The sequence below is a fragment of the Carassius gibelio genome, chromosome A14 (genome assembly GCF_023724105.1).
Source record: "Carassius gibelio isolate Cgi1373 ecotype wild population from Czech Republic chromosome A14, carGib1.2-hapl.c, whole genome shotgun sequence".
NCBI classification, from domain to species: Eukaryota; Metazoa; Chordata; class Actinopteri; order Cypriniformes; family Cyprinidae; genus Carassius; species Carassius gibelio.
The window spans coordinates 17,708,732-17,735,131 of record NC_068384.1 but is presented as its reverse complement, the minus strand read 5'-3'; the positions used below and the strand labels follow the sequence as shown (position 1 = coordinate 17,735,131).

The 26,400-nt window shown below is 35.1% G+C and overlaps 1 protein-coding gene across 2 annotated transcripts in view; it reads right to left on the bottom strand.

Annotated features, from left to right (window-relative positions):
* The window catches only part of pigg (phosphatidylinositol glycan anchor biosynthesis class G), an 88,781-nt gene that overhangs the window by 8,446 nt on the left and 53,935 nt on the right, over nucleotides 1-26,400 (bottom strand). For both annotated transcript variants that reach the window (XM_052615516.1, XM_052615517.1), the window contains 3 exons: nucleotides 25,199-25,605; nucleotides 13,269-13,460; nucleotides 3,117-3,435 (listed from right to left, as the gene is read on the bottom strand). In XM_052615516.1, the coding sequence (XP_052471476.1) occupies nucleotides 3,117-3,435; nucleotides 13,269-13,460; nucleotides 25,199-25,605 (918 nt within the window). The remainder of the gene's footprint in view (nucleotides 1-3,116; nucleotides 3,436-13,268; nucleotides 13,461-25,198; nucleotides 25,606-26,400) is intronic.

The following is a 26,400-nucleotide window of genomic DNA, read 5'->3' as shown; positions in this document are numbered from 1 at the left end:
GAGTTTGTACAGTCAAAGGTAGACACTGCTATTTTTTTGAACACACCCCTTTCAACTAATTGCCCAATTGCACAGCCTTAAGAGCGTGCATATCATGAATGCTGGGTCTTGTTTGTTTTCTGACAATCTACTGAACCTACTGGTAACTTGTTTGCCACGTAGCAATAAAAATATACTAAAAACCTTGATTATTCTGGTTAGTCACATTGTACTGCTATTATTTTGAACAATACTGTATATATATATATATATATATATATATATATATATATATATATATATATATAATTTCTAAATAAAAACTAATTAAAATAAAACATTAACATTTTTCTTTTCTTTTAACTTTCATGTTATTTAAAGATTAACCAACCAACATCTGAGAATCATGAACATTAATAATAATAATAATAATCCCTACACGTGTAGCCATTTTAAAATAGTTGCTAAAAAATTTATTCAATATGACCATTAAAAGGCTAGTACGCCCAAAGATGAAAACCCTCATGCCGTTCCAAACCCTTAAGACCTTCGTTCATCTTCGGAACATGAATGAAGATATTTTTGATTAAATGTGAGAGCTCTCGGACCCTGCATAGCAACGCAACTGTAACGTATCCAGGTCCAGAAACCTTGTAAGGACATCTGTAAAACAGTCCATGTGACATTAGTGGCTCAACTTCAGTTTTGCGAAACAATTTTTGAGTGCACAGAAAACAAAAACAACAATTTATTCAACATTTCTTCTCCCCTGAGTCAAGTCTTTCACCATTTTTAGAGAGTATCACAATACATACGCAAACTTTCCAACCAGGCGAAAACAACGCTGATTACGCAGATTACGTTCATGAGTGCGCTTTCTCCCCAGAACGTAAACAACACTGTTCACGTCGATTACGCTCTTGGGTACTCTCCAAAATGGCGGAAGACATTACTCGGCAGGGAAGTTAACCTGAATAGTTAAATAAATGATATTATTTTTTTTCTCTTTGTGCTCAAAAGGTATTCTCGTAGCTTTGCAAAATTGAAGTTGAGCCACTGATGTCACATGGACTGTTTTACCAGTGTCCTTACTACGTTTCTGGAGCTAGGATAATTACAGCTGCGTTACTATGCAGGGTCCGAGTGCTCTCAGATTTCTTAAATACCTTCATGTTCTGAAGATGAACGAAGGTCTTACGGGTTTGGAACAACACGAGGGTGAGTAATTAATGACAGAATTATCATAAAGGGTGAACTAACCCTTTAACCAAACTTTAACCAGGTAAATATTTTAGGTCTGAGGGGTTCAACTGAAAAAGCCGATATAAACTGTAGTAAATTGATGCAGCAGAGGTTTGAGGCATCCTGGCTGATGGACGGATGAGGAAGAGGGGAAATAAACAAACAAATCCTGCTCTTTCCTGTCAGTGGCTCACAGGAGGCTGTGACCATCACAGATTGGAAAATCTTCCTCCTCCATGCTTTCCTCTTGCCTCTCTTAGTCCCATTATTTTATGCTTATCTAAAAAAATTATCTAAATCAATGTGACACTTTGATTGTACAATTAACAATCACTTTCACCCTGCTTAATGGATAGAAAGAGAGAAATATATCCATCCTTTGACAGCTCAGTTGCATTGACCCTGACTGTCCTTTTGATGATGATGTCATTGTCAAGCCAATAATTCCTTGCTTGGGCACTTTAAATGATAACTGGTCAGTAAAGCACCATTTATGACCCTTAACTGTACACACACAAACACACACACAGCTGTGAATTACTCTTTATGTATCATTATAAACCTGATTCTTTTGATCAGGTTTATAAAGAGTTCACCAGTGTTCACCAAAGAGTTCACCAATGGTCAGAAAAAAAGTTTGGTGACTTTTATTTCATGTCAGTTTTGATGTTATTTGTACTAATGTTTGTCATTTATACTAAACGTTTGGAATAATTGCAAATATGTAACGTTTTTAAAAGAAGTCTCTTCTGCTTATCAAAACTAAATTTATTTGATGAGAAGAAAATTAAGTAAAAACAGTAATATTGTAAAATATTATTGAAATAATGTGTCTTATTATTATCAGCAAGGATGCATTAAATTGATCGAACATGACGATTAAGATATATATAATGTTACAAAATAATTATATTACAGTATTCATATAAGAATTTCTTTTTTTCTTTTTTTTGTTATCAAAGACAACATTTCTAATTTAAAATTTAAGTTGGTAACACTTTAGAATAAGGTTCCATTAGTTAATGTTAGTTAATGTATTAATTAATATGAACAAACAATGAATAATACATTTATTACTGTATTTATTCATCTTCGTTAATGTTAGTTAATGAAAATACAGTTATTCATTGTTAGTTCATGGTAATTCACAGTGCATTAACTAATGTTAACAAGCACAACTTTTGATTTAAATAATGCGTTAGTAAATGTTGAAATTAACATGAACTAAGACTTATAAATGCTGTAGAAGGATTGTTCTTGCTTAGTTCATGTTAACGAAAGTAGTTAACTAACATTAACTAATGGAACCTTATTCTAAAGTGTTACCTTTAAGTTTTTATTTTTTATCAAATATTTTTCATATTAGCCTTAAAGACAACATTTGTTTAATATTTTCCTAATATTTCTATATTATATATTCCAATATTGTATTGTAGTTTTTATTTCTATTAAAAAATGTTTTAATGGTTTTAGTTAACAAAACTGCATCAAAAAAGTAAAAAGTACAGTTTTGCATGTGTACATTTTTTTTTTGTTAAACCGGACAAAAACATTCACTTTCTATACTTAACACCTTAACTTCTTCATGAACTACTCTCAATGATGGTATTGTAATGTTGATATTACAAACATACCAAAATTTGGTGCCAAATAGCCCAAAATCAGTCTTATTCTGGATTGCAATGTAAACCCTTCATCAATCCAATATGAAAAGTGTTCAAACTCTTAATGGAATTAAACTGAGGTTTGGGCCGAGCAATCGACCTGAATGTGCAAAAACATTATGGGAACTATGAAACTACAATTATTTAATCAATACGCAATAATGGAATAAACCAGACCTCTATTGTCTCCACCTAAAGCCATTCTTATGGATGCAATCCTCTCCTCATTACCTGAAAGTAGAAGAAAGCCTGGCCAAACCAGTAGTGCATGATGGTGGTCTGGGCGGCATCGTAGTGGAGCTTCTTCCAGATGAACTGAGCCATGATTGTCTGGATGAGCAGACAGCAGGCCAGCGTGGGCAAATTATGAGCTCTGAACAACAGAGCCACCAATAACACCACGCCGCTGTACACTTCCCACAGTCCTCTGCTCTTCAGCCGCCTGCTGTCCACCGCTGACGACATCACCTGCGAGCGCAACAGGTCCTTCACGCCGGTGAATAAGATACCGAGGACGAAAACGTAGACGAATTGCGCCTCGACGGTTCCCCTGAAAGAGAACGTGAGAAAAGCAGAAGGAAAGATTCTTGTTTAGGATCATTGAAGACACTCACTTTTTCACCCGCTCTCTTTCTAACACACAGAAGAATCAATATCGACTGCGAGCACCCTTTTGTTTGAAGGCTCGTCTTCATTTTGGACAAAGCTTGTGAAGCCAGGAGAGAATCAATAACAGTGAGGTTTGGCGCTCCGCAGCAGGGAGCAGAAGTTACTTATTATTGCCCACAGGAGGTCATGCGGGATCACCTGGAGGAAACCGCCTGAAACACCACCTTCTTGCTTTTTACAATGTAGTAGATGCAGGAAAACGGCTGGGACAATATCAGGTCAGCATCAGAGATACAGATAGACCACTCTGCAAGCTAAACACCTTAAATTAATACTTCTACTGTTAGGACAAAGTACATTCAATGACCCATTTGTATCTAAATCATGACAGATTCTTGTAAATGTCTTGAAGCCTGGAACTGGCGCTGACTAGCTCTCCTCCACCGCCTGATGGATGGCGACGGCTCCTCCGGGTTTAGGGCAACCGGAAGGAGTTCCCTTCTCCTCCTCATCATGGAGGATGGCATTAGGCTCCATTCCTACGGCTCTAGGCCCCGCCCACTAATCACAAACATGTACTGACATCTCTCCGTGATTGAAACAAGATACCCTCTGATGTTCATTCATGTTTATTTCGTGCTATAACTAGTAAAGAGGAAGAAATAAATGGTTCACATGCCGCTTGAACTGAGGTGCTACAGCAATCCGTCACAACACATTAAAGAGCTACAAAACGGTGTTTATTGTTCGAAATGTAAAAAATAAATAAATAAATTGAAAGCGATTGAAAAAAAAAAAATATAGAAAATCGGAGCATTGTCGGTTTCCTCTTTGCGATGTATTTTTCAGAGTGTGAGAACATGACGTGTGGTGTTAGAGCACCATGGCTTGTCAGACTTAGCAACAGTAACTAAGTGGGGGCGGGTCTTGGCGAAGAGTCAATTCATGCTGAAACGAGCTCAAGAATTGAAAGCGGCAGACGCACGTGTGCTTAGAATAAACAGACGATATCGTTCGCTGGTGTGGACGCTAATATCGTTATCTTTATAGTTATAGTTCTTGGTGTGAACCGGGCTTAATGCTGTCACTCTAATCAAGATCCACTCATTTGAAACCTTTGTTCTTTAACCAGAAATACTTCTGATTAAATGATATAATCCAATCTAGTTTAAGATACAGTACATTGTCTCCTTGAATAGCTTAGATGCACTTTGTGTAAATTGCTTGTATAGTGCAGTTTTTAAAAGCTCCTTTTCAAAAGGGTGACTCTATGTTCTTTAACTATGTTAAATCATCAGTCGCTTGTAGCTGGAGACTCTGCAGTTTCACAAAACACTGGATCAGTCACATTAAATGTGATTAGAGCAAAACAGGCGGGGGATTCCAGCAATTTCCCAGGAGAATAAGGAAAATCTCATCACTTTTATTGCCACTCTGTCTGTGTTCCTCTTCACTGTAAATAAGCTCTATCAGAGAGCAGACTACATCTGCACAAAACACTTAGTAAAACACGTGTTACCATGCCAACCAGAACTTGGCAACGGCACGCTGTTCCTAGGGATGGACGCATATGAAGAAAGAGTGACGCAGCAGGAAAAAGTGTCAAACCGACGGCGACGGCCGGATAAAATAACCAGACACACACTTGAATGAGAATCCAGTCTCTGGATTTGCTTTAACCTGCACAAACAAATGAGGAACAATCAGTATTGTGCTTTATCACAATAATGCCACCTGCAAAGCTAATGCTTTAAATTCAATAAACTGTGTGAACTATAATATTTATAAATGTTTTAAACAAACAATTTATATAATTATATAATTTACTCATTAATTTGTTTGATCTCTCATTTTTTTATTTTTCCATCTTTCATTTTTGTTAATTAGTTAGTTTGTCCTTTTGATTTTCTTTTTGTTTGTTCATTTATTGTTTATTTATTTATTTATGAGATCATCCAAAAGTGCATTCTATTTATTTAGTATTAACTGTTGTTTCTTTGGTTATTCATTTTAATTTAAAAAAGGTAATATTTTTTAAAAAAGGTAAAATTTTAAAATTTATTTTTATTTAAATTATTTTATCTTAACTTTTTTATTCTTGTTTATTCTTCTGTTACTTTGTCCCTTTGATCTTTTTTGCTAGCTAATTTGTTCATGCAGCTTTACATTTCATAAATTCTAAATGGTTGTTCATTTGGTTTTTCAATTTCTTTCGTTAATTTTGCTCAATCCTGCAATAGTTGAACAACTTTTTGTTCATTTAAATTTTTTCTTGTTTATTTGATCTTTCTATTTCATTTGTTCCTTTGTACATTCCTGTGTAAAATAATGCTACCCAACAAACTAATGTTTTAAGTTCAATAAATGTGAACTGTTTCAATATAGAGTGCTTCATGAGAAAGAAAAAGAAGTTTTACTCACACTCATTACAACCTGTTTGACTTACTTTCTTCTGTGGAGCACAAAAGGAGATGCAAAATGTTTGCACTACTCCTTTCCAATTCTTCTAAATTCATACAAGCTTTCATTGTATGGAAAAAGAGCAGAATGAATCTTTTCTTTACAATTTCAGTTCCAGAGAAGTGAGAAAGTCACTCAGGTATGAAATGACATAATGGTGAGCAACAAAGTGCCAAGTAGTTTTAAAATGCTATTGTGAACTACAGCATAATAAAGGAGAGAGAGAGCCAAAACACATAAGCAAGTCTTTTCTTAGAGAAAGAATGTAGATGACATAATTCTTTATTTGTCTACAATGAGAGCATCTCAATCAGAGAGTGTGAAAGAAAGAATGAGAGCAAATGAAGGCATGAGTGTCTATTCAGGAAGAAACAATTCCATAAATTAACAAAATAAATATATAAAGTTAAAATAATCAAAAGAATGAACAAGAAAAAATGAAAATGAAAATCCATTTAGAATTGTTTTTACAATACAAATCATTGCAAAGCAACTGTACAGAAAATTACGTTTCTACAATATTAAGTATGAATGAATGAATGAATGAGCAAAAACGATGAAAGGAACAAAATAACAGATGAATGAAGAAAAAATAAAATAAAATAATCAAATTGTTGGAAAAAAAAATAGCGATTTGCATGAACAATTGATCAAAAAAAGAAAGAACAAATAGGCCCCACCCCTTCAGTGAGCACCAATCAAATGGTGCTCCCAATAGGCTACGACTCATTAGTAAGCACCAAGCAGAAGGTGTTACTCCTAAGCCCCGCCCCCTTGTTGACAGGGTGCTGCTAAACAAACTCCACTTAACTGCTGTGAATGAACAGACTGCACATCTAAAGACCACTAAAGGAACTGTATCTGTAGAACATTTATGAAGCTCTGTTGTGCCTCAGAATGAGTAAAACTAACATCAGTGCACCTCGTTGATGTCAGCAAAAGCTTCTTAACAAAAAAGTAAAAAAAAAATAATAATTGCAATGGAATCATGTTTTATTACTGAACTCATGTTCATACTGACAGTTCATCTTGAACCATCTAGAAGGCAATAACCTTTTCCAATGAACCTTTTCCAATAACAAGTTTCCAATGATGAATTACTGTACACTGAAAGTGAAGATTAATCTAAACATACATTACAATGTCCATCAAAACTAGCTGCATGTGCACTTTTACAGTGCTGCAACATGCATACGTATATAAATAGGAGATTCTTCATTAGGCAAATGCATGCAAATGAGGCTCATTTTACAATGTGCTGGATTCACAAACATTATGAACCTTGTAAACGGTGTCAAATCCAGCAAAAAAACCTGTTCATCCTTACCCTCAGAAACTATGCAGATCTAGCCAAACAGACTGACATTTGTTATTTTTTTTTGCGTAGCATTTATTTGAACATCCTTAATCTTTGAGTTCTGCCAGAGACTCACTCGGGCTGACAGTTTTCAGTCTGGCACTGAAGATGTGTGAAATGCACAAAAATAACAATAATGTGTGTGTGTGTGTGTGTGTGTGTGTGTGTGTGTGTGTGTGTGTGTGTGTGTGAAATGCGTGAAGGAAAGGTGGTCTGGGTTTCCAGATCTTGCGTCAGATTTAGAAATGTCCACTCTTATTAAGGCTAACATTGTGCAAGACCATGATCGGTGTTCTCCAGACAACAGACCCCACGCGCTGACTTATGTAAACTCAATAAATAAATATGCTGTGCAGTGTTGCTGATCTGATGTGCCCATAGCTGTCCGTCTGATTTTGGAGGAAATGAGAGAAACCATGACCTTTAACCCCACAGCAGACTTTGAGCACTTTGACCGAGAGTCAGGCAGGATATTATGGCCAACATTAACACATGCGAAAGTCGTGCCATGATTCCTAAGGAGTTCTAGATGCTAGCTAGGGTGCTGTGGGTGGATGCTAGGGTGTTGAATTATGATAAATAAATAAGGCTGAATAACTGCAAGAATAAGTGAATGATCTAATAAATAAAAAAGGAAGATCAAATGAACAAACTAACAAAAATGTATAAACAAAAATGTTGGAATTAATACAATTTCCATTAGATTAAAGGTTAATACGAAAATACAAATAAAAATAAAGGAAAAAAAAATGAAATAAAAGGTTTAATAAATATAATAAATAAAAGAAATACATAAAAAGAAAAATAAATATAAATAGGTGGCTAGGGTGTTGAATTCTTATAAAGAATGAATGAATGAATGAAACAAAAAATTATAAAAAAGAGAACCCCCCCCCCCCAAAAAAAAATAAAAACATTGGAAAGAACAAATTAATAAATAAAAAATAAGAAAAAATACAAATATTAAATATAAAAATTTAAATAATGAAAAGTTTGTTCAAATAAATAAACGACTAAATAAAGCAAAAATTATAATATAAAAAAGACAAACATGCATTAAATAATATATATATATATATATAAGCCCTAGAGCAGAGCATAGTATCATTCAGGCTATAATGACTAACAAACACATGAAAAAATTGAAATTATTCAGAGTAATGGCCAAAATAGCTCATCTCCATGTCAGTAACTGCACATCAGATTTTTTTAGAAAAGCACCTGCACACCTCTCCTCAACAAGCCTCACGATTTGAGATATTATGCATGTTTGTAGCACAAACTGTGAGAGACGAGTTACACGCCACACTTGTTGTCTAAACCCTTTTACTACAGGTAGTATCTCAAAAAGCTTTAGAGGAGAAATGTTTCTATTTCTTGATCTGAGGCAGAATTCATTCCCATCTCTGTGTGGGATCCGCATGCATAAACATTCTCAAATGAGGTGTCAGCACAACACATGCCCCTAGATTAATCAGGATAAAAACACAGAGCTTTTTATGGGCCTCGTCCTGACGCAGGTGTGCCGGAATGCTTTTAATTACTCTCTTCAGATGCGTTTGGATCTAAAACACTGAGAAAAAAGGGAACATTCCACTTGAAAGTCAGCTTCAAGGACCGTGCCCTGCTCCCTCTGGAGGGTAGAGCACTTGAGGTGAGTACTTTCGAGGGTGCAGGACAGTACAGTCTCATGTATGGCCTTTGGAAGACCCTACACACAGATAGACCTCACTGCTGCTTTACCTGAATATGAATGTGGCCTTCATTACCTAACAGGAAAAAAAAGTTTGGTGTGTAGTATAAAATCACGTTTGGCAGAATAAACACCAACGGAGTACAAGAACTTCACAATGTTAGTGAACATCGTTCAACGTTTTGGTTTCTGATGGAAACAGGAAGTTGTAAAGACATCGGCAATGTTTGTTTCAAATAAATGCTATTCTTTTGAAAGCATCATTCAATTTAGAAATGAATAATTAAATAAGTGAATGAATAAAAAAAATATATAAAAAAATATCAATGTATTTCAATGTATCCTTAAGAACATTGTTATTAACACCTGTTGTTTTCAGCATTGATCATAACAGGACATGTTTCTTGAGCAGCAACATAATAGAAAACGCAGCTGTGCCATCACAGGAAGAAATAGCATTTTAAAATATGTAATTAAATTGAATTTACAAATCACATTACTGTTTTTTTTTTTTTATTCTGTCTTGGTGTGCATCAGAAACGTCTTTCAAAAACTTTACAAATTGTAATTATTCCAAACTTTTAATTAAACTTTTAGAGTGTGTGTGTATAGAGAGAGACTAAAATCACAGAAAAATTTAAATAAATAAATTCATACATACATAATCATTCCCAAGGGCACAAAACTGGTATATACTACAAAAAAACAAAAAGAATACACAAAAAATCCTATCAGTCACACTTGAGCTACTGAACAGAAAATATCTATCAACTGTGGAGTTACTACTTGGATGGGTTTTCATTTTAGCGAGTATATCTGCCATGCCTGAGGAAAATTATTTTAAAATGTTTCCCTTTTGTTTTTCCTTATTATTTATTGGAGGAACTGTCTGCGCTTTCAGCTTTAATGCACAAAGCGCTATGTTTTCACCTCACAATATCTCCTCTGTCCCTTAAGTAGAGTTTGTGGAAGTCATATTCCTCCTCTCTGATAGTAAACAAGATTTTGTTGAAGTCGTACGACTGTGGAGCTTCTATATTCTCCATGTAACATGCTTTTCAGGCAACACAGTTTATGATGTTGACTTCAGCCGATATCTCATACTGTCACTAGACGCTCCCACACTTCATTTTCCACACTCCACTCAAATACCACAAAATTACTGTCTCTGCCAAAATTCCTGTTTATTTCTTTTGCGCGCAGTTTTCTCTGACAACAATCATTTCCCCTGTAAACAGCGTTGAGCATCTTGCTTGACATCTTTTCAGTCCGTCTTTTGTGTTTTTTCTCCATTACAGTCGACTGTGCTTTGGTTTAATTTATATTTTTTAATCAAAGCTAGAACAATGTTCCAAAAAAGCAAAACCAAACAACCGTGAGCTCAAAATTAATCTTAGATTTGTACCATTTCTCACTTACCTTGTTGCATTGTATTCTGGGATTGGCTCATCAGTAAAAGACGCTGTCTAATATAATTATGATGTGTACATACAGTACATACATTAAAAATGTGCTTATGAAGTCAGAAAAGCTATGAATACTTGTTTATATGAAGAAACATGTTTTTCATTGACTAAAAACCCCACACTGAGTTGTTTAGCAGCTTGTTTCATGCATGTGGTGTAATAATTCTTGTTTTGGTCTTCCTACATGGATAAATCAGATGCAAAACAGACTAGAGGTTGTTTACGGCTCTAAGAGCAGCGTGAAACAACTGTAATTTACATATTTATTCAGAAAGGTATTAACTGTGTGAATGGCTTGATCACACTCATATACACAACAGAACAGAAGAAGAACGGAGTCAGCTGTCAGTTTTTACTTGTTAATTGGGTCATATATTATTTAATTAGATTTAAAACTAAATAAGAAATTAGTAACACTTTAAATAACACTAGAGAGAAAACATAAAATATAAAACAAAATCTAATTCAAAATATTCACAAAAACTATATACACAATGTACACACACACTCATGTGTGTATATATATATATATATATATATATGTGTGTGTGTGTGTGTGTGTGTGTGTATAAAATTATACTATTATACTGTAATATATGTTGTTTAATAATACGAATATATATATATATATATATATATATATATATATATATATATATATATATATATATATATATATATATATATATACATACATACACACACACACATACTGTACACACAAACACACACACACGTTTGTTTTTGTGAAAAGTGGGTTCATCCCATAGGTGTACTGGTTTTATACTGTACAAACTGTATATTCTATGGCCCTATACCAACCCTACACCTAAACATAACCGTGACAGGAAACTTTGTGCATTTTTACTTTCTCAAAAAAAAAAAAAAAAAAAAAAACTAATTCTCTATGATTTATTCACGTTTTGAAAAATGGGGACATGGATTAAGTCCTCATAAATCACCCTCTCCTTGTAATACCTGCGTCATACCAATGTCATTATACAGAGTTATGTCCAGATGTCACAAAAACAAGAGCACACACACACACACACACACACACATACAAAAACATATTAGTTGTATTCATATAATTTAGTGCCTTTATCTTAAGCATGGCAAAAATTATATTTCTCAGGTTAGTACAGTTAAAGTGGAAGTATATTTTAGGGGAAAACAATGAGATGATGATTTTATCGATAAGATGATTGACTCTTATCTAATTTGCCATATTCAGTTATGGGATTTCCCTGATACGTGTGGGTACTACTTGAAAGGCCATTTAAATAAAAGGGAATTATTTTTTTGTAACTTTTTTTTGTAAATCCTCAGTTCCCATTTAATTTAATTGCATTCGTAGTGGACAAAAATTCATACAGATTTGAAATGACATGAGAGTTAATTACATTTTCATTTTTTGCTGAACTACCCCTTTAAATGCACTATAATAAACTTTAATTTGGGTCAAAAGCAGAAAGCGTATGATATAAAGACAGAGACAAGGGAGAGAGAGGAAAAGTAACGGATGGGTCAGAAGTCATTGGACGTCTGTTAAACAGACGAGCCAGAGGTTGCCAGGGCAACATAAACAATGTCCTGCATCGATTAATGAGTGTGAGAGTGACTCTGGTGGCACAGGGTGGCACTGCCAATTACCTCACGCTCGCGCTCCCTCTGTCATATGGAGAGTGTGTAATGGAACACAGCCTGTGGCGCTACACCAAGGGCAGGAGGTCAAAGATTTAATTAGGTGGGAGTTAATGTCAAGGGGAAGAGGCGAGCAGCGATATTTTGTCACAGAAATAAACTGGAACTGTGTGTTTGTGCTTCAGAAGAGTATGTACTTTTATGAGTGTGTGTGAAGAACTGGTATATGCGAAATATAAAACTGTTTTCAACACTGATATTAATCAGAAATGCAGAGCAGCAAATCAGCATATTAGAGTGATTTCTGAAGGATCATGTGACACTGAAGCCTGGAGTCTGGAGTAATTATGCTGCAAATGCTTATAAAGTGCTTATATAAGACCTCAAAACTATATAATCATTCACACACATTTTGCGTGGCATGCAATACATATTACAAAGAAACTACAACTGTTCAAATACTTTAAATAGAGCTTAAAGAGCAACAGCTCTGTCACAGAGCTCAACAAGCATTTTAAGCCAACAACAATCTCAAAATCGGATCTAATATGCAGCATCTAGGTGTTTGTGAACACAGGACACAATGTGTTCGCAACTGAATTTACTTCCATAGTCTGATGCATCAAGGAATCAGTGACAATAAGACCAGTCAGTGTGTGGAAGATCAGACAAGATTTGGGCTCTGAATGTGTATTCGGTTCTTTCTGGACCAAAGCATCAATGGTCTAATTCAAGTCAAGGACCAAACCTGAGTTTCTTTCTTCTGTTGACCACAAACGAAGAGATTTTAAGAATGTTGGTAACACAACAGCCAATAAGTCAATAGCCATTGATTTCCATAGCATTGTTTTTTCATACTATGGAAGTCAATGGCTACCAGCAACTGCTTGTATTTAAATTTTTCACTATTCCATTTAAAAAAATGGGAGTCAGAACTAAAACCTCTTAGGTCAAGCTCTCACGTTAAAAACCCTTGGGAAACACTCAATCACCACGTTTAGCAAGTCAGGTTTCCGACGAGAGGAGCTCACGGACAATAAGTTAGCGAAGAAACATCAGACTGTTGAACAACAACGATAATGAGGAGAGCTAATTTATTCAACATTTGACATTCAAGGAATGCCAATAAGATATTTAAATATCATCAAACTTACTTGGAGACGGCACGGCTGCTGTGTTGCCATGGGAACAGGACGTTTCCGACGGCGGCGCGATAGCTGTAAACTCCCAGCAGGCCGAGGGCCAGAGCGATCTTAGACACCAGCGAGCAGTGACGCTGAACCAGGAGAAAGATCAGAACCAGAGACACCGCCGCCAACACAGACAGGAACGCCTTATGATCCCCACTGAAAACACACACACACACGGTGAATAAACAACAAGCAGACATGGTGTCATTATATGCATGCAAACGTTGAATATAAAACCGCAGAAAGACAAAGCCCATGTGATTTGAACTCAAAACAAACACTTTATGACAGCATAAACAAGCATGACGCAACAAATCTTCCAAGTTAAACTGAGTTTCTGTGCAATAACACACTTTTTTGCCGTTTCCGTTTGGATTTCTGTCATGTCGGAAATCTCACTGCTCCAAATACGCTGCGTTCCATTTAACTCAGAATTCCACACTCGTTGCTTGGAAAAGGGCAACAGAACGACAAGTTGCAATAGAGCGTGTAACTTGGGAACTTGGAAATCCACAACAATTTGATAATAAAAAATATAAAAACACCAGATTAAAAAATGCTGCTCAGTCAAAAGTCAGAAATATTGCATCGATTATTACTTCACATTAACACAAATGAGAAAACAGCTGCTCAAATGAGAAAACAGCTGCTCAAATGAGAAATCAGATGCTCAAATGAGAAAACAGCTGCTCAAATGAGAAAACAGCTGCTCAAATGAGAAATCAGATGCTCAAATGAGAAATCAGATGCTCAAATGAGAAAAGAGCTGCTCAAATGAGAAAACAGCTGCTCAAATGAGAAATCAGATGCTCAAATGAGAAAACAGATGCTCAAATGAGAAAATCAGATGCTCAAATGAGAAAATCAGATGCTCAAATGAGAAAACAGATGCTCAAATGAGAAAAAAGCTGCTCAAATGAGAAAACAGCTGCTCAAATGAGAAGTCAGATGCTCAAATGAGAAAACAGATGCTCAAATGAGAAAACAGCTGCTCAAATGAGAAATCAGATGCTCAAATGAGAAAACAGATGCTCAAATGAGAAAACAACTGCTCAAATGAGAAATCAGATGCTCAAATGAGAAAACAGATGCTCAAATGAGAAAACAGCTGCTCAAATGAGAAAGTCAGATGCTCAAATGAGAAAACAGCTGCTCAAATGAGAAAACAGCTGCTCAAATGAGAAATCAGATGCTCAAATGAGAAAACAGATGCTCAAATGAGAAAACAGCTGCTCAAATGAGAAAACAGCTGCTCAAATGAGAAAACAGCTGCTCAAATGAGAAAACAGCTGCTCAAATAAGAAATCAGATGCTCAAATGAGAAAACAGCTGCTCAAATGAGAAAACAGCTGCTCAAATGAGAAATCAGACGCTCAAATGAGAAATCAGATGCTCAAATGAGAAAACAGCTGCTCAAATGAGAAATCAGATGCTCAAATGAGAAATCAGATGCTCAAATGAGAAATCAGTTGCTCAAATGAGAAATCAGACGCTCAAATGAGAAATCAGATGCTCAAATGAGAAAACAGCTGCTCAAATGAGAAATCAGACGCTCAAATGAGAAATCAGATGCTCAAATGAGAAATCAGTTGCTCAAATGCAATTTCCCCAGGGGAAGCATGAACTGTATTAAAAATCATTTGTATTTGATATTTAATTTTCTATATCAACCCAGTAGAAACCTGTCATAAATAAATCTATAATTCAATGCTCAAATCACAAATCAAATGCTCAAACCGACATTGCAAATAATCTAAAAATCTAATAAAATACTATTAACTTTAAGTCATTTATTTCCCATACAAATGCAATCTAAAAATATAAAATATATATATTTGAACAAGAGTGTGTTGTCAGAATTTTGGCTAATGTTATGACAAGGCTCTCTCAAAGCTATGAACAAATGTTCTTCCAGAAACATTAACTGAACATTTGTTCGAAGTTCTTAAAATGTTTGCACAAAAACTCTCTTTACACATCATTCATGGATTTTTTTTCTTTTTTCTTTTTTTTTTTTTTTTTACATTTCTGAAAGATTTTAGCTAAATGTCTAACAAACTCACATTAAACAATTTCAACAAATTAATAAAGCACACAATCAGTACCTGATATCATCATTGTCATAGTTAGTGTAATGTTGGTACAAAATAGAAACGGTTCCTAAAATAGAATCTACTACCACTTGTCACATCTTGCTGTCGTGGCTGGGACAAAAACTCTGAGGAACATGGATTCTCATTTGCTCTGACATGCACTGTAAGGTCTTATATAGACAGGTGTGTGGCTTTCCTAATCAAGTCCAATCAGTCTAATCAAACACAGCTGGACTCAAATGAAGGTGTAGAACCATCTCAAGGATGATCAGAAGAAATGGACAGCACCTGAGTTAAATATATGAGTGTCACAGCAAAGGGTCTGAATACTTAGGACCATGTGATATTTCAGTTTTTCTTTTTTAATAAATCTGCAAAAATGTCAACAATTCTGTTTTTTTTTTTTCTGTCAATATGGTGTGCTGTGTGTACATTAATGAGGAAAAAAATGAACTTCAATGATTTTAGCAAATGGCTGCAATATAACAAAGAGTGAAACATTTAAGGGGCTCTGAATACTTTCCGTGCCCACTGTATATTCTAACAGAAGATTGATTCAGTCATGTCGTTCACAATGATTCATGGTAGGTCTGTTTTGAAATGCTACTGAATTATAATATAAGTGAATGTGATTTTTACTTCAGGAATTCTGTTGTTTCGATATCTAGAGAACAGAGCAACCAATGGCTCAAACACTCCTGATATATACATACATTATATTTATTATAATTAACAATATTCACAAAACTAAACAAAAAAAAAAAGATTTAGGAACTGACAAAAATGGGAGGTTACATGTCTAATTAATGAAAATTGATAAATGTATTAGTCCATCAGAATTCAGGAGGCAGAGAAAGTGAGCCGCTGTGTGTGTGTGTGTGTGTGTGTGTGTTAGAGTGTTCAGAATGCAGCTGGTGTGCTCTTCTCGTCTAAGGTAATCAGGTGTGGGCCAAAACGGTGTGCATGTACAGTATGTGTGTGTGTGTGTCAGCAGCGCAGACTTGATGAGGTGTGTGTCTTGGAGTGAACCAGAGATGAGTGTGTGTGTGTGTGTGTGAGTGTGTAGTGAAGTGAAGTGAAGGAAAGGTAAGTGCTAAAGGTGTGCATGGATGTGACCCTGACATGAAACCACACAATCTACTGCTCATTACCCACAGAAAAACAGACACAGACAGAGGCTCTGTTCCAACACATAGTGATCCACTTTGCTGTCTACAGCCTACATAGGCAGCTGTCCTCTACAGGCAGTATCCTAAATGAACCTTTTAAGTTACTCATTTATAAAGCTCTATATGGCCCAAGAATACTTGTCTACTTCCGTGTATAAAATTTGTGATAGCAAACATTTGTATAAAAACTGTTCATAATCAAATGAAATGTATGTATGTTCTTATTCATAACTAGATAAAATAAAATAAAACAAAACACTGAAACTGAATAATTTACACAAACTTCAACAAGTGCTTTTTTTATTTTATTATTATTTATTATTATTATTGTTACAGTATTTATAGTATTTATTTGAATAAGCTTTTGTTGTTATATTTTCAGATTTCATTATAAATTTTAAAGTTTCAGTAGATGTGTTTTATCCATTTTTATAGATTTTTTAATAACTGTTTAGTTGAAAATATATTTTTAAATGTAATTAAGATTTATTTCAGTTTTAGCTATAGTAATTTTCAATTTAATTCTAATTTACATATTACAGTATTTATCATTACATTGAATTAGCTTTTTTTGTCATATTTTAATTTTTTATTTAAAAGTTTTAGTAATTTTGTGGTGTGCTTTTCTATTTTTTATATAATTCTATTACATTATTATTATTTTTTTTATTTTAGTGATGGGAGAAAACCACTCACTTTTCTTTACTAAATTACTTTGTAATTTTAACAATAATCAACTATATTTATTTTATACAGTAAAGACTATGCAATGCTATTTACATATGATTATTCAGTTTCTGTACCTGGACACCTACAAACTTGAAAAATCTTAACATTGTTTAATTTGTATATTTGTTTATTTGTGCCATTTACACAATTTTAAACATAAATATACATACATATATATATATATATATATATATATATATATATATATATATATATATATATATATATATATATATATATATATATATATATATATATATATATAGTGTCAGAAAAATGTAGATGCTCAAGCAAACAATGATGATTATATATATATCAGACCCTTTCGAACGGAGCATGCTGCACAACTTCTTGTCCAGGCCCTTGTCGTTTCTAGGCTGGACAAGTCAATGCTTTTCTGGCTGGACTTCCATCAAGCACAAACAAACATCTACAAATTATTCAGAATGCAGCAGCACGACTGGTCTTCAACAAACCCAAAATGTTACACCTCTTTTTCTCTTTGCACTTTGCACTTGCTACTGGTTGTGGCTCACATCAAGTTCAAGACATTGATGCTTGCATGTAGAACAGCGACAGACTCAACACCCCTTTACTTACACTCACTACTACAAATATACATCTCCCCTCCAGAAGTCTGAGATCCACTAGTGAGCGACACCTCGTGGTACAATCACAGACAGGCTCAAAATCACTTTCCAGAACATTCTCGTTCACCATTCCGGGCTGTTGGAATGATCTTCCCACTCCTATCCGGAATGCTGAATCCCTGATAATTTTCAAGTGACGTCTGAAAACTCATCTCTTTCGAAACTTCATCGTATAAAAACTAAACAACACAAAAACACCTTTCTCTTTATCCATTTCTTCACTTTCTAGCTTGTACTTATTTGAACAATGTCTAAAACTTGGTATTCAAGCATTCCTGTGTCTGTTTGCTTCTTTAAGAAGAAACACTTAAATGTAAATGTAAATATATATACGAATATAAAGCATTACATTAAATGAAATTAGGTTTTAGAGGAGTTGTGGGTTTGCGGTTGAAGAATGAACACCACAAAATTAAGACAATAATTACACCACACATATTTACATTGCATTGCTCTCACAAGCTTATGGTGTGCCCTATATAATCAGACCTGTAAAGAACTCATTTAAAAGTAGCTCTTTTAATATATCATTAGTATTCATTACAAAGTCATTACTATTGTCATGTCCAACTCAAAATGAACTGAGAATTGAATCAAATCGAAAAATACTCCAACTCTAGGGTTACTAATCGGTTTACTGATTACAATTACTGTTTGATTGTCCATAAAACAACGTGAAGTTAAAGACAGCTTTGTCCTAAAAGGAAACACGCTACTCAACACTGGCACTGATTTTGTTTAGTATATTCAGTATATATTTAGGACCAATTATTTTGGGTGAAAGGAGGGTGCAGACAGTGAGAAATTGAGACTGGGGGAGACAGAAGGAAAGAATAAGGTAAAGAGGGTGCTGAAAGAGCACGCAAGAAAGCAAGTAGAGGACAAAAAGACTGATAACACAGACCTTATGCCAGTGACCCTGAGTGTCTCTCTGCTCTCCATCTATCTGCTCCGAGACAGCCAGAAGACTACTAATGCATCTCTCACACACACACAAACACACACACCTGTGCGCATATGTGTGCACATAAGTGCACATTTCATGGTCGGGTTTCAAAATAAGTGCAAGGGCATGTATGATATTCTCAGATTGCTCCGGAAAGTGTGTATGAGCAAAATATTCCTCATTGTGAAGCTCAGATCCAAAACATAATGAGCTGCAGGAACCACAGGTGCGTTCTCGATGCAAATGGCGGTTTCAAAAAGTCACCAGCATAAAACATGTAAGGCAGCATTGAAAAGAAGAATCCCAGAATACATCGCATCAAGTCAAATAAAAAATCTAAATGTAGGACAAAGTAAGAGAAATTAATTATAAGTACATATCATTCAAAAACTAAAAACAGATTCAAGTAAACATTACCTTGTATTTTTTTTTTTTTACAATTTTTTTTTTTAAGAAATGTCTCATGCTCACTGACGCATCATTTATTTGATCAAAACAGCAATATTGTGACTGTCATCCATTGTCTGCAACAAATTTCTTCTGCCTCTTCATTTTTCTGCCATTTTCTCCTCTGCTAAAGAAACTCTTAAGCCTCTTAGAAGTCCTCGTCTGTGCTCCTAACAAGTTTGACCTTAAGACCTCTTTTAAGGGTTAATGCTTTCTGAATTACTTTTTGTCTTTACTAGGATTTTTTCTTTAATTTAAAGAGTAAACGCCCACATTTCTAATAATTCTGTTAGAATTTTGTCACTAGGAGCTATTTTTTGCATTAAGATTCTTTATGAAGCTCGGGCCGAGCATGTTAGTGTTTTCAGATTATTGGCGGCGGCTCTTCCGCAATGAGGAGTGAGCACGATTTTGCCCAATTGCTTAAAATAAGCAAACACCGGGCAGAAAATGTATCCTTATAACAGCGAAGCTCAGATTCGGGGATTTAAACTATTGTTATCTGGAAACTGCTCTCATGAAAGCTCTCGTAGTAGAGGCGCGTAGAGCAGTCCGCAGTTACATGTTCCTTTTTTGAACGTTCGGCATGTTCTTTAGGGAAAGTGTGTTTGATTTTGAAATATTCAATATTTCAGATATTTTTACATTTTACATAGTAGTCAAAATTATTACGATATTATCGCTAATATTCGATATATATCGCCCAGCCCTACTTTGCACAGGCCCCTCCCACGACTGTTGATGGTGTGTGTGTGTGTAGCTGTCCCATCATGCAACTTTCAGTCATTGAAACCACTCCAACATGTTGACAAACGCGACCGTCACGAGGTTTACTCCCAAAACAGGAAACATGATTAGACCCTCATTCCCATCCCAATCCATTTATTCTGCTCATTTCTCTCTTTGGTCTGTTCTCAGATGGCACACCTACACGACCCTATAATGCACATAACACACACAAATCTCAACATTCAGACTTTGTTGACCACGACGGCATACGGGAACCAGCGTCCAGACCTGTCAGTTCGGACACTGGAAACAAACCTCTTCTCATTTACGACTGCAGACGTTTACTCAGCAGAACTTCTGAATGAATACTCCGCAACGGCCATCCAATTAGACTCTTCAAACAATAGCGCTGGCATATCGCAGAAATGAGAAAGCTATGTTTTGTCAGAGTAAAGCCGGATAATACCGAGAGGGTCAGCGCAGGACAATAACAGACCTGTCAATCTGAGCAAATGAACAGAGAGAGCGAAAGAGAGGATAATTACTTTATTTGTGCAACCGTTCTGATGTCTAAAGTTCAGCTCAAGTGTCAGCTGTTTCATATGAATTATGAAGTTTGAATATTAGAATCTTTCGTAAGAAGCAAGCAAAAGTGTTTTTGTGCAAATCAGCCGCAATTAAAATATTCATCTTTGCCATCAAATGATAAGAGTTCTCAAATTGGGTGAACTGATTGTATGTATACTATTTCTGGCTTTCTATTTTATGCATTTATGCATGCTTTTTGGATGAATAATAAAATAACCCTTTGCAAAACAAAAAAGGAATTTAGGACAATCCACAACATACTTTAAGTTAAAGTGCAGAGAAAAATGAGGATGATGCTGCCGTTTCTAAATACATGGACCTAAAATCCAGCAATAGTGATTTTAGAGATCCAATGAAGATCTCAGAAATATGAACCAAAATACCATTTAAAATGTTGGGGTCAAAGATTTTTTTAAACTGTTTACTTTCATGCTCACTAAGGCTGCGTTTATTCAATCAAATATATAGTACCAACAATAATAATGTGAAATATTACTACAAATTAAAATATCTAATATATTTTAAAATGTAATGTATTCCTGTGATGCAAAGCTGAATTTTCAGCACCATTACTCCAGTTTTTAGTGTCACGTGATCCAAAAATCATTCTAATATGCTGATTTGCTGCTGAGGAACTATAGCTGATTATTATCAATGCTGAAAACAGTTCTTCTTTGCAAAACAGTGATTTTTAGGAATCGTTACTGAATAGAAAGATTTGAAACAGAAATATTCTGTAGCATTGTACATGTCACATGACACGGCCTTGCTGAATAAAAGCATTCTTACTGACATAAAATTAATATATTAATTAATAAAAAATAATAGGAGCCGCCAAATCCCAGAGAAACACGTCTAAAAAAAATCTAACTGGAATATAGTAATCAAAGAATTCAAAATATATATATATATATATATATATATATATATATATATATATATATATATATATATATATATATATATATATTCAAATATATATATTCAAATATATATATATTTTTTTTTTTGCAATCGCTTTCATTAGTACGGAAAAGAGCAGCTTTATCATTCTGTTAATTTCTTAAGCATTCACTAAAGAAAGTAATGTATAATGATGTTCATCTACATGATGGTGACTAAAAGATACCTTTTTTATTTTAATATAAATTATTCTTTTAAACTAAATTCAATTATCTCATACTGTTCCCGCATTAGTTCACTTGCTCTCATGCAGTGCACTTTAAACATAATCATAATAAAAGCCTTCTACGCTGAGATTCATTACAGCACGTATAATTATAAGCTCCATATATGTAATGAGAAGTCCACCGATTCAAACCACAAGGACAGGAAATCACACTCTCCTTCCTGTAACCCCAGCAAAACGCTCCAGAGACTCTGGCACCTGTCCATCTCTCCTGTACGAATGAACAGAGATTTATTACAACAGCAATAATTATCCTCCATCAGTGCTGGCTGGTGGACAAGAGAGAGACATGCTGAGAAACGTCTTTATGTGTGGCATTGAAGGCTTTTAAGATGTGGACGGCAGGTGATGCACTTAAGAGATTTGAGCTTTCGATCCCACGAGGTCCCACGACGGGAGCTTTAACGGATAAGCTCTATAAACACCAGATACAGACTGAAAGAGCACAGATTCTATTCTCTGGATATAAGTGGATCATGTTTATATGCATGAAACTAATATTGACTTCTAAGGTGCTATTAAAGGAATATATCAGGCAAAAATTTTATTATTTTAAGCACCCTCTTATTACACGCACTACTTGCTGCATGTTATGTTACAAAAACATATATATTTCAATTTCTATTTAAATGCTGTTCTTTTTAACTGTTTTCATTATATATATATATATCGCAGCATTCATATAGAATATAGCTGCAACAATACTTCACAATGTTACTGATTTTAATACATTATGCATGATCAAATAATGCTGTATTGTTGAGAAAATTTGATAAAATAATGATCAAAAGAACTAACAAACAGAGAACAACAAAAAAAAGAACATAATGGCCAAACTAAGAAAAGAAAGAGTGTACAAATGAACAACTGAGTAAACAAAAGAACAGAACAGATTAATGGAAGAGTAAGCAAAAGTAAAAATAAACAACAGGGAAAAAAACAGTTTGGAATGAGACAAAATGTCACGACAATAAAGAAGAAACGAAAGAAATGGACAAATAAAAAACTAAATAAAAAAGTAAGTTAATTAATTTAAATAAAACAAATAGTTTTGATTCTAAATAGAGCATTGAATTTTATATAATATTTCATATATTAATTACATGGCCTTTTTATACATTTTAACTGAAATCAACCATATGTACAGGACACTGAGCTATATTTCTAATATTCCACAATTTTATTATTTTTACTGTAATTTCAATCAAATAAATACAGCTTTGGTGAACAGATGAGACTTATTTAAAAATTGTTCAAATGCATTTACATAATCACGTTCACAAAAGAAAGTGTCAGAAATGAGCATAGAATAAAAAATTAAGAAGTCAACAAAAAAAATTACATTATCATTTCATCCACCAGACATAACTCAGAAAACAGAAAATAAACAGATTTGCTTGGGAAAAAATTTCAAAAATTGAGTAAAATTAACCAATCAGAGCACAACAAGAAAACACTTGCCATTTGTTTTTTATCAGATGGACGTCATGTGATGCTGAGACTAGAGAAACTGTGGTCATGTAAAACTAATTTACAATTCCAGAAACCTCAAAAAGTGTAGCATATGGGCCCTTGCAACTGTTTTATGAACAAAAGTAAGCAGAAATGTTATTCAATGTTAGCTGATTGTTAAACTATGTACAAATTTACACAGGGATAAAGTTACTAAACACAGAGCAAAAAAAAAAAAAAAAAAAATGGAGGAAAAATTTTCAGGATCGTTGGCAAATTCTGTGTGTATTTACTCTTGAGGGTCTTTGTGTGAGACCAAGCTGGTTTCTGATTGGCTGACCGGTTGGATACTGGCTAATGGGGTAGAATAATGCTGGCAGAGACCAGGGCTGTACCATCTGGCTGTAAGTGTGTGTACGTGTGTTAGAGAGACTCATGGATCACAACTCGCAGGAGAGAACAAATGTAATCGCCCGAGATGAAGTGTGTTTAAACGCTGGAAGTTTGGAGGACATTTATCCAACAATCTGCAAGAAGGCATCCGATTAGCTGACAAATAACATATTCACAAACAGAACTGTTATGCAGACTAGTTTGGTCATTATTACGATTCTACCAGATACTTAAACAGTCCTGCGGTGTGAGAAAAGAATCTTGAAAAGAGTTGGAATGATTATTATAATGCCGATTAAAATGCACAATAAAAATGACGAATATATTAAAACTTCTTTGCGGTGTCTTTTCACTAGCCAAAAAGTCTGCAGGCAGTCTGAATATAAACCCAAAAGAGAGTCCAGAATCCTTCTCTCAGATATAAAACCAAAGACTGTGAGATTCAGAGGTTGTGAACATTAATTCAATAACACGAGTCTTCTGAAGTCACATGACAGTCTTGTTTGAGGAACAGACCAGAGCACTTGATCTTCACTGATCATCTTCCACCACAGCTTCATTATGAGTAACAGAGACTGTATGATATGACAGGCACGGTTCAATCCTGCTGTCGAGCTGAAACGCCTACGAGCAACAAGCGGCGCAGTGACCCGACAACCTGCGGTGATTTAATCGCGGTCAGTGTGAATGCACCATTACCTCCCTATGCAGACATCAGACGTCTCACTACGGTTCAGAGCAGAACAGCACATCCTCAAAAATGACTGAAAACAGCTCCAGTTATTAGGACAGTGCGGTTCACTGAATTTTTGTTTTATAAAACGATAATGGAAACACAATAATCAAGAGAGAATGACTCTGCATGCAGTATTCCATTCCTTTCTTTTCCTTAATAGCGGTGAGCTTTTGCTCTTCCTTAAAAAGTTCAAACTTAACATCCAAATCAGTCAAATCAGACATGGCTGTTGTAAAATACTGGCTACTGTGGACATGCTTGATATCAAAAAGTTATTAAAAGCTAAATACATGAGCTTTCTGACTCTGTATTGACAGCAATGCAACTGATACTGTCAAGGCCCAGAAAGGTAGTAAGGACTAAAAAAAGTCCATGTGACATCAGGGGTTCATCCCCAATTTTATGAAGCTACGAGAATAGTTTGTGTGGAAAGAAAACGAAATTAATTATTTTCTTAAATAATTTCTTGGGTTGATTAGACATGAAGGAATTAATGACAGAAATTTAATTTTGGGGTCAACTATCCCTTTAATAAGAACCAAGAAAGGTAAGGAAGAATAGGAAAGATATCTCAATGGTATTAGTTTAGTATCTGTTGCAACTGGTATTAAGTAACTGTAAACTTTTCATCAGGAACCTTATTTCCAGCTAAATATACTTGATATAACATGCTTAAAAATGAATAATCCAAAATGATTTATAATGAATTTATTAAAATGTTACCTAAGATAAATAAGGACTCAAATCCGAACATGATGTCTCTGTGTTCTCACCTGTTGAGCCAGTGTCCAAAGTCGGGCAGGTGCGCCCACTGCACCCCGGTCTGATTCAGTGACCTCAGCAGGCGGCAGCAGGTCAAGGTCAGCAGTGGGGTCGCCAGCGCCAGCCACTTCTCTGAGCCCGAACTCATTCCCAGCTCCACCGCCGGGGAGAATGACGGTCCTTCCTCCGTGCTGGAGGGAAGCAAAGGCCCCTCGTCCCGTTCCTCACCTCGATGCCTCTGTTCCCTGAAGTACTTCCTGCAGACGTCCTGGAAGATGGCCAGGCACAGCGTGTTGAGCAGGAAGTACCAGGTCTGGTGCTCCTCCTCTATGAAGCTGCTGGAACCCAAACTCAAGGTGTGACCCACCGTACCGATCAGCAACAGAGCGTCCAACTCCGACAGAGTCCAGTCAGAGCCCTGGAATGAGAGAGAGGGAGGTTACTATTAGCCTCCTTGTTTCAAACCTAGTGAGCTGCCTTGCTGTTTACTACTCTCTGCTAGAGAGCTAGCTTCTAAGGCAGTATAATAACAGAAATGGAGCCTCATAAGTGACTGATTTGGAGATTTACACAGACAGAAACTCTGTATAATCAAAGAAAATTGTTGATTCCAGTCCAGTTTGCTTTGGTGAAACACAGAAAATACACAGCAAAAACACATTAATCAGGTACCGATTGAACTAGTTTTATTAATATAATTTTCAGTACTGAATGAAATATAGGTTTAATCAAAGGATTTATAGATTATTTCTATTCTATTGAGCTTCTGAGATGGACTTGAGGTGGTAGGATTCTTTTTTTTTTTAAATGTCTTTAAAGAATACGGTAATACCAGAAAATTTAGAAATATCTTTTTTTTTTCATTTATAACATCAGTTTTCTTTGTGAATATATTGTTAAATGTATTCCTGTGATGCAAAGCTGAATTTTCAGTCTTCAGTGTCCCATGATCCTTCAGAAATCATTCTATTATGCTGATTTGCTGCTCAAGAAACATTTCATATTATAAATGTTGAAAACAGTTGTGCTGCTTCATATTTTTGTGAAAAACCAAGATGCATTTCTTTTTCCAGGACAAAAAAATAGCTGTTTCTTCTGAAGAGCACAAATGATAAATGCATTCATGATACATGTACCAAAGAAAGTTTGCATGCCGTTAATTGGCACAGAGCTTGCTGTGGCTCCAATTGTTGCAACACATTCACTCCAAACA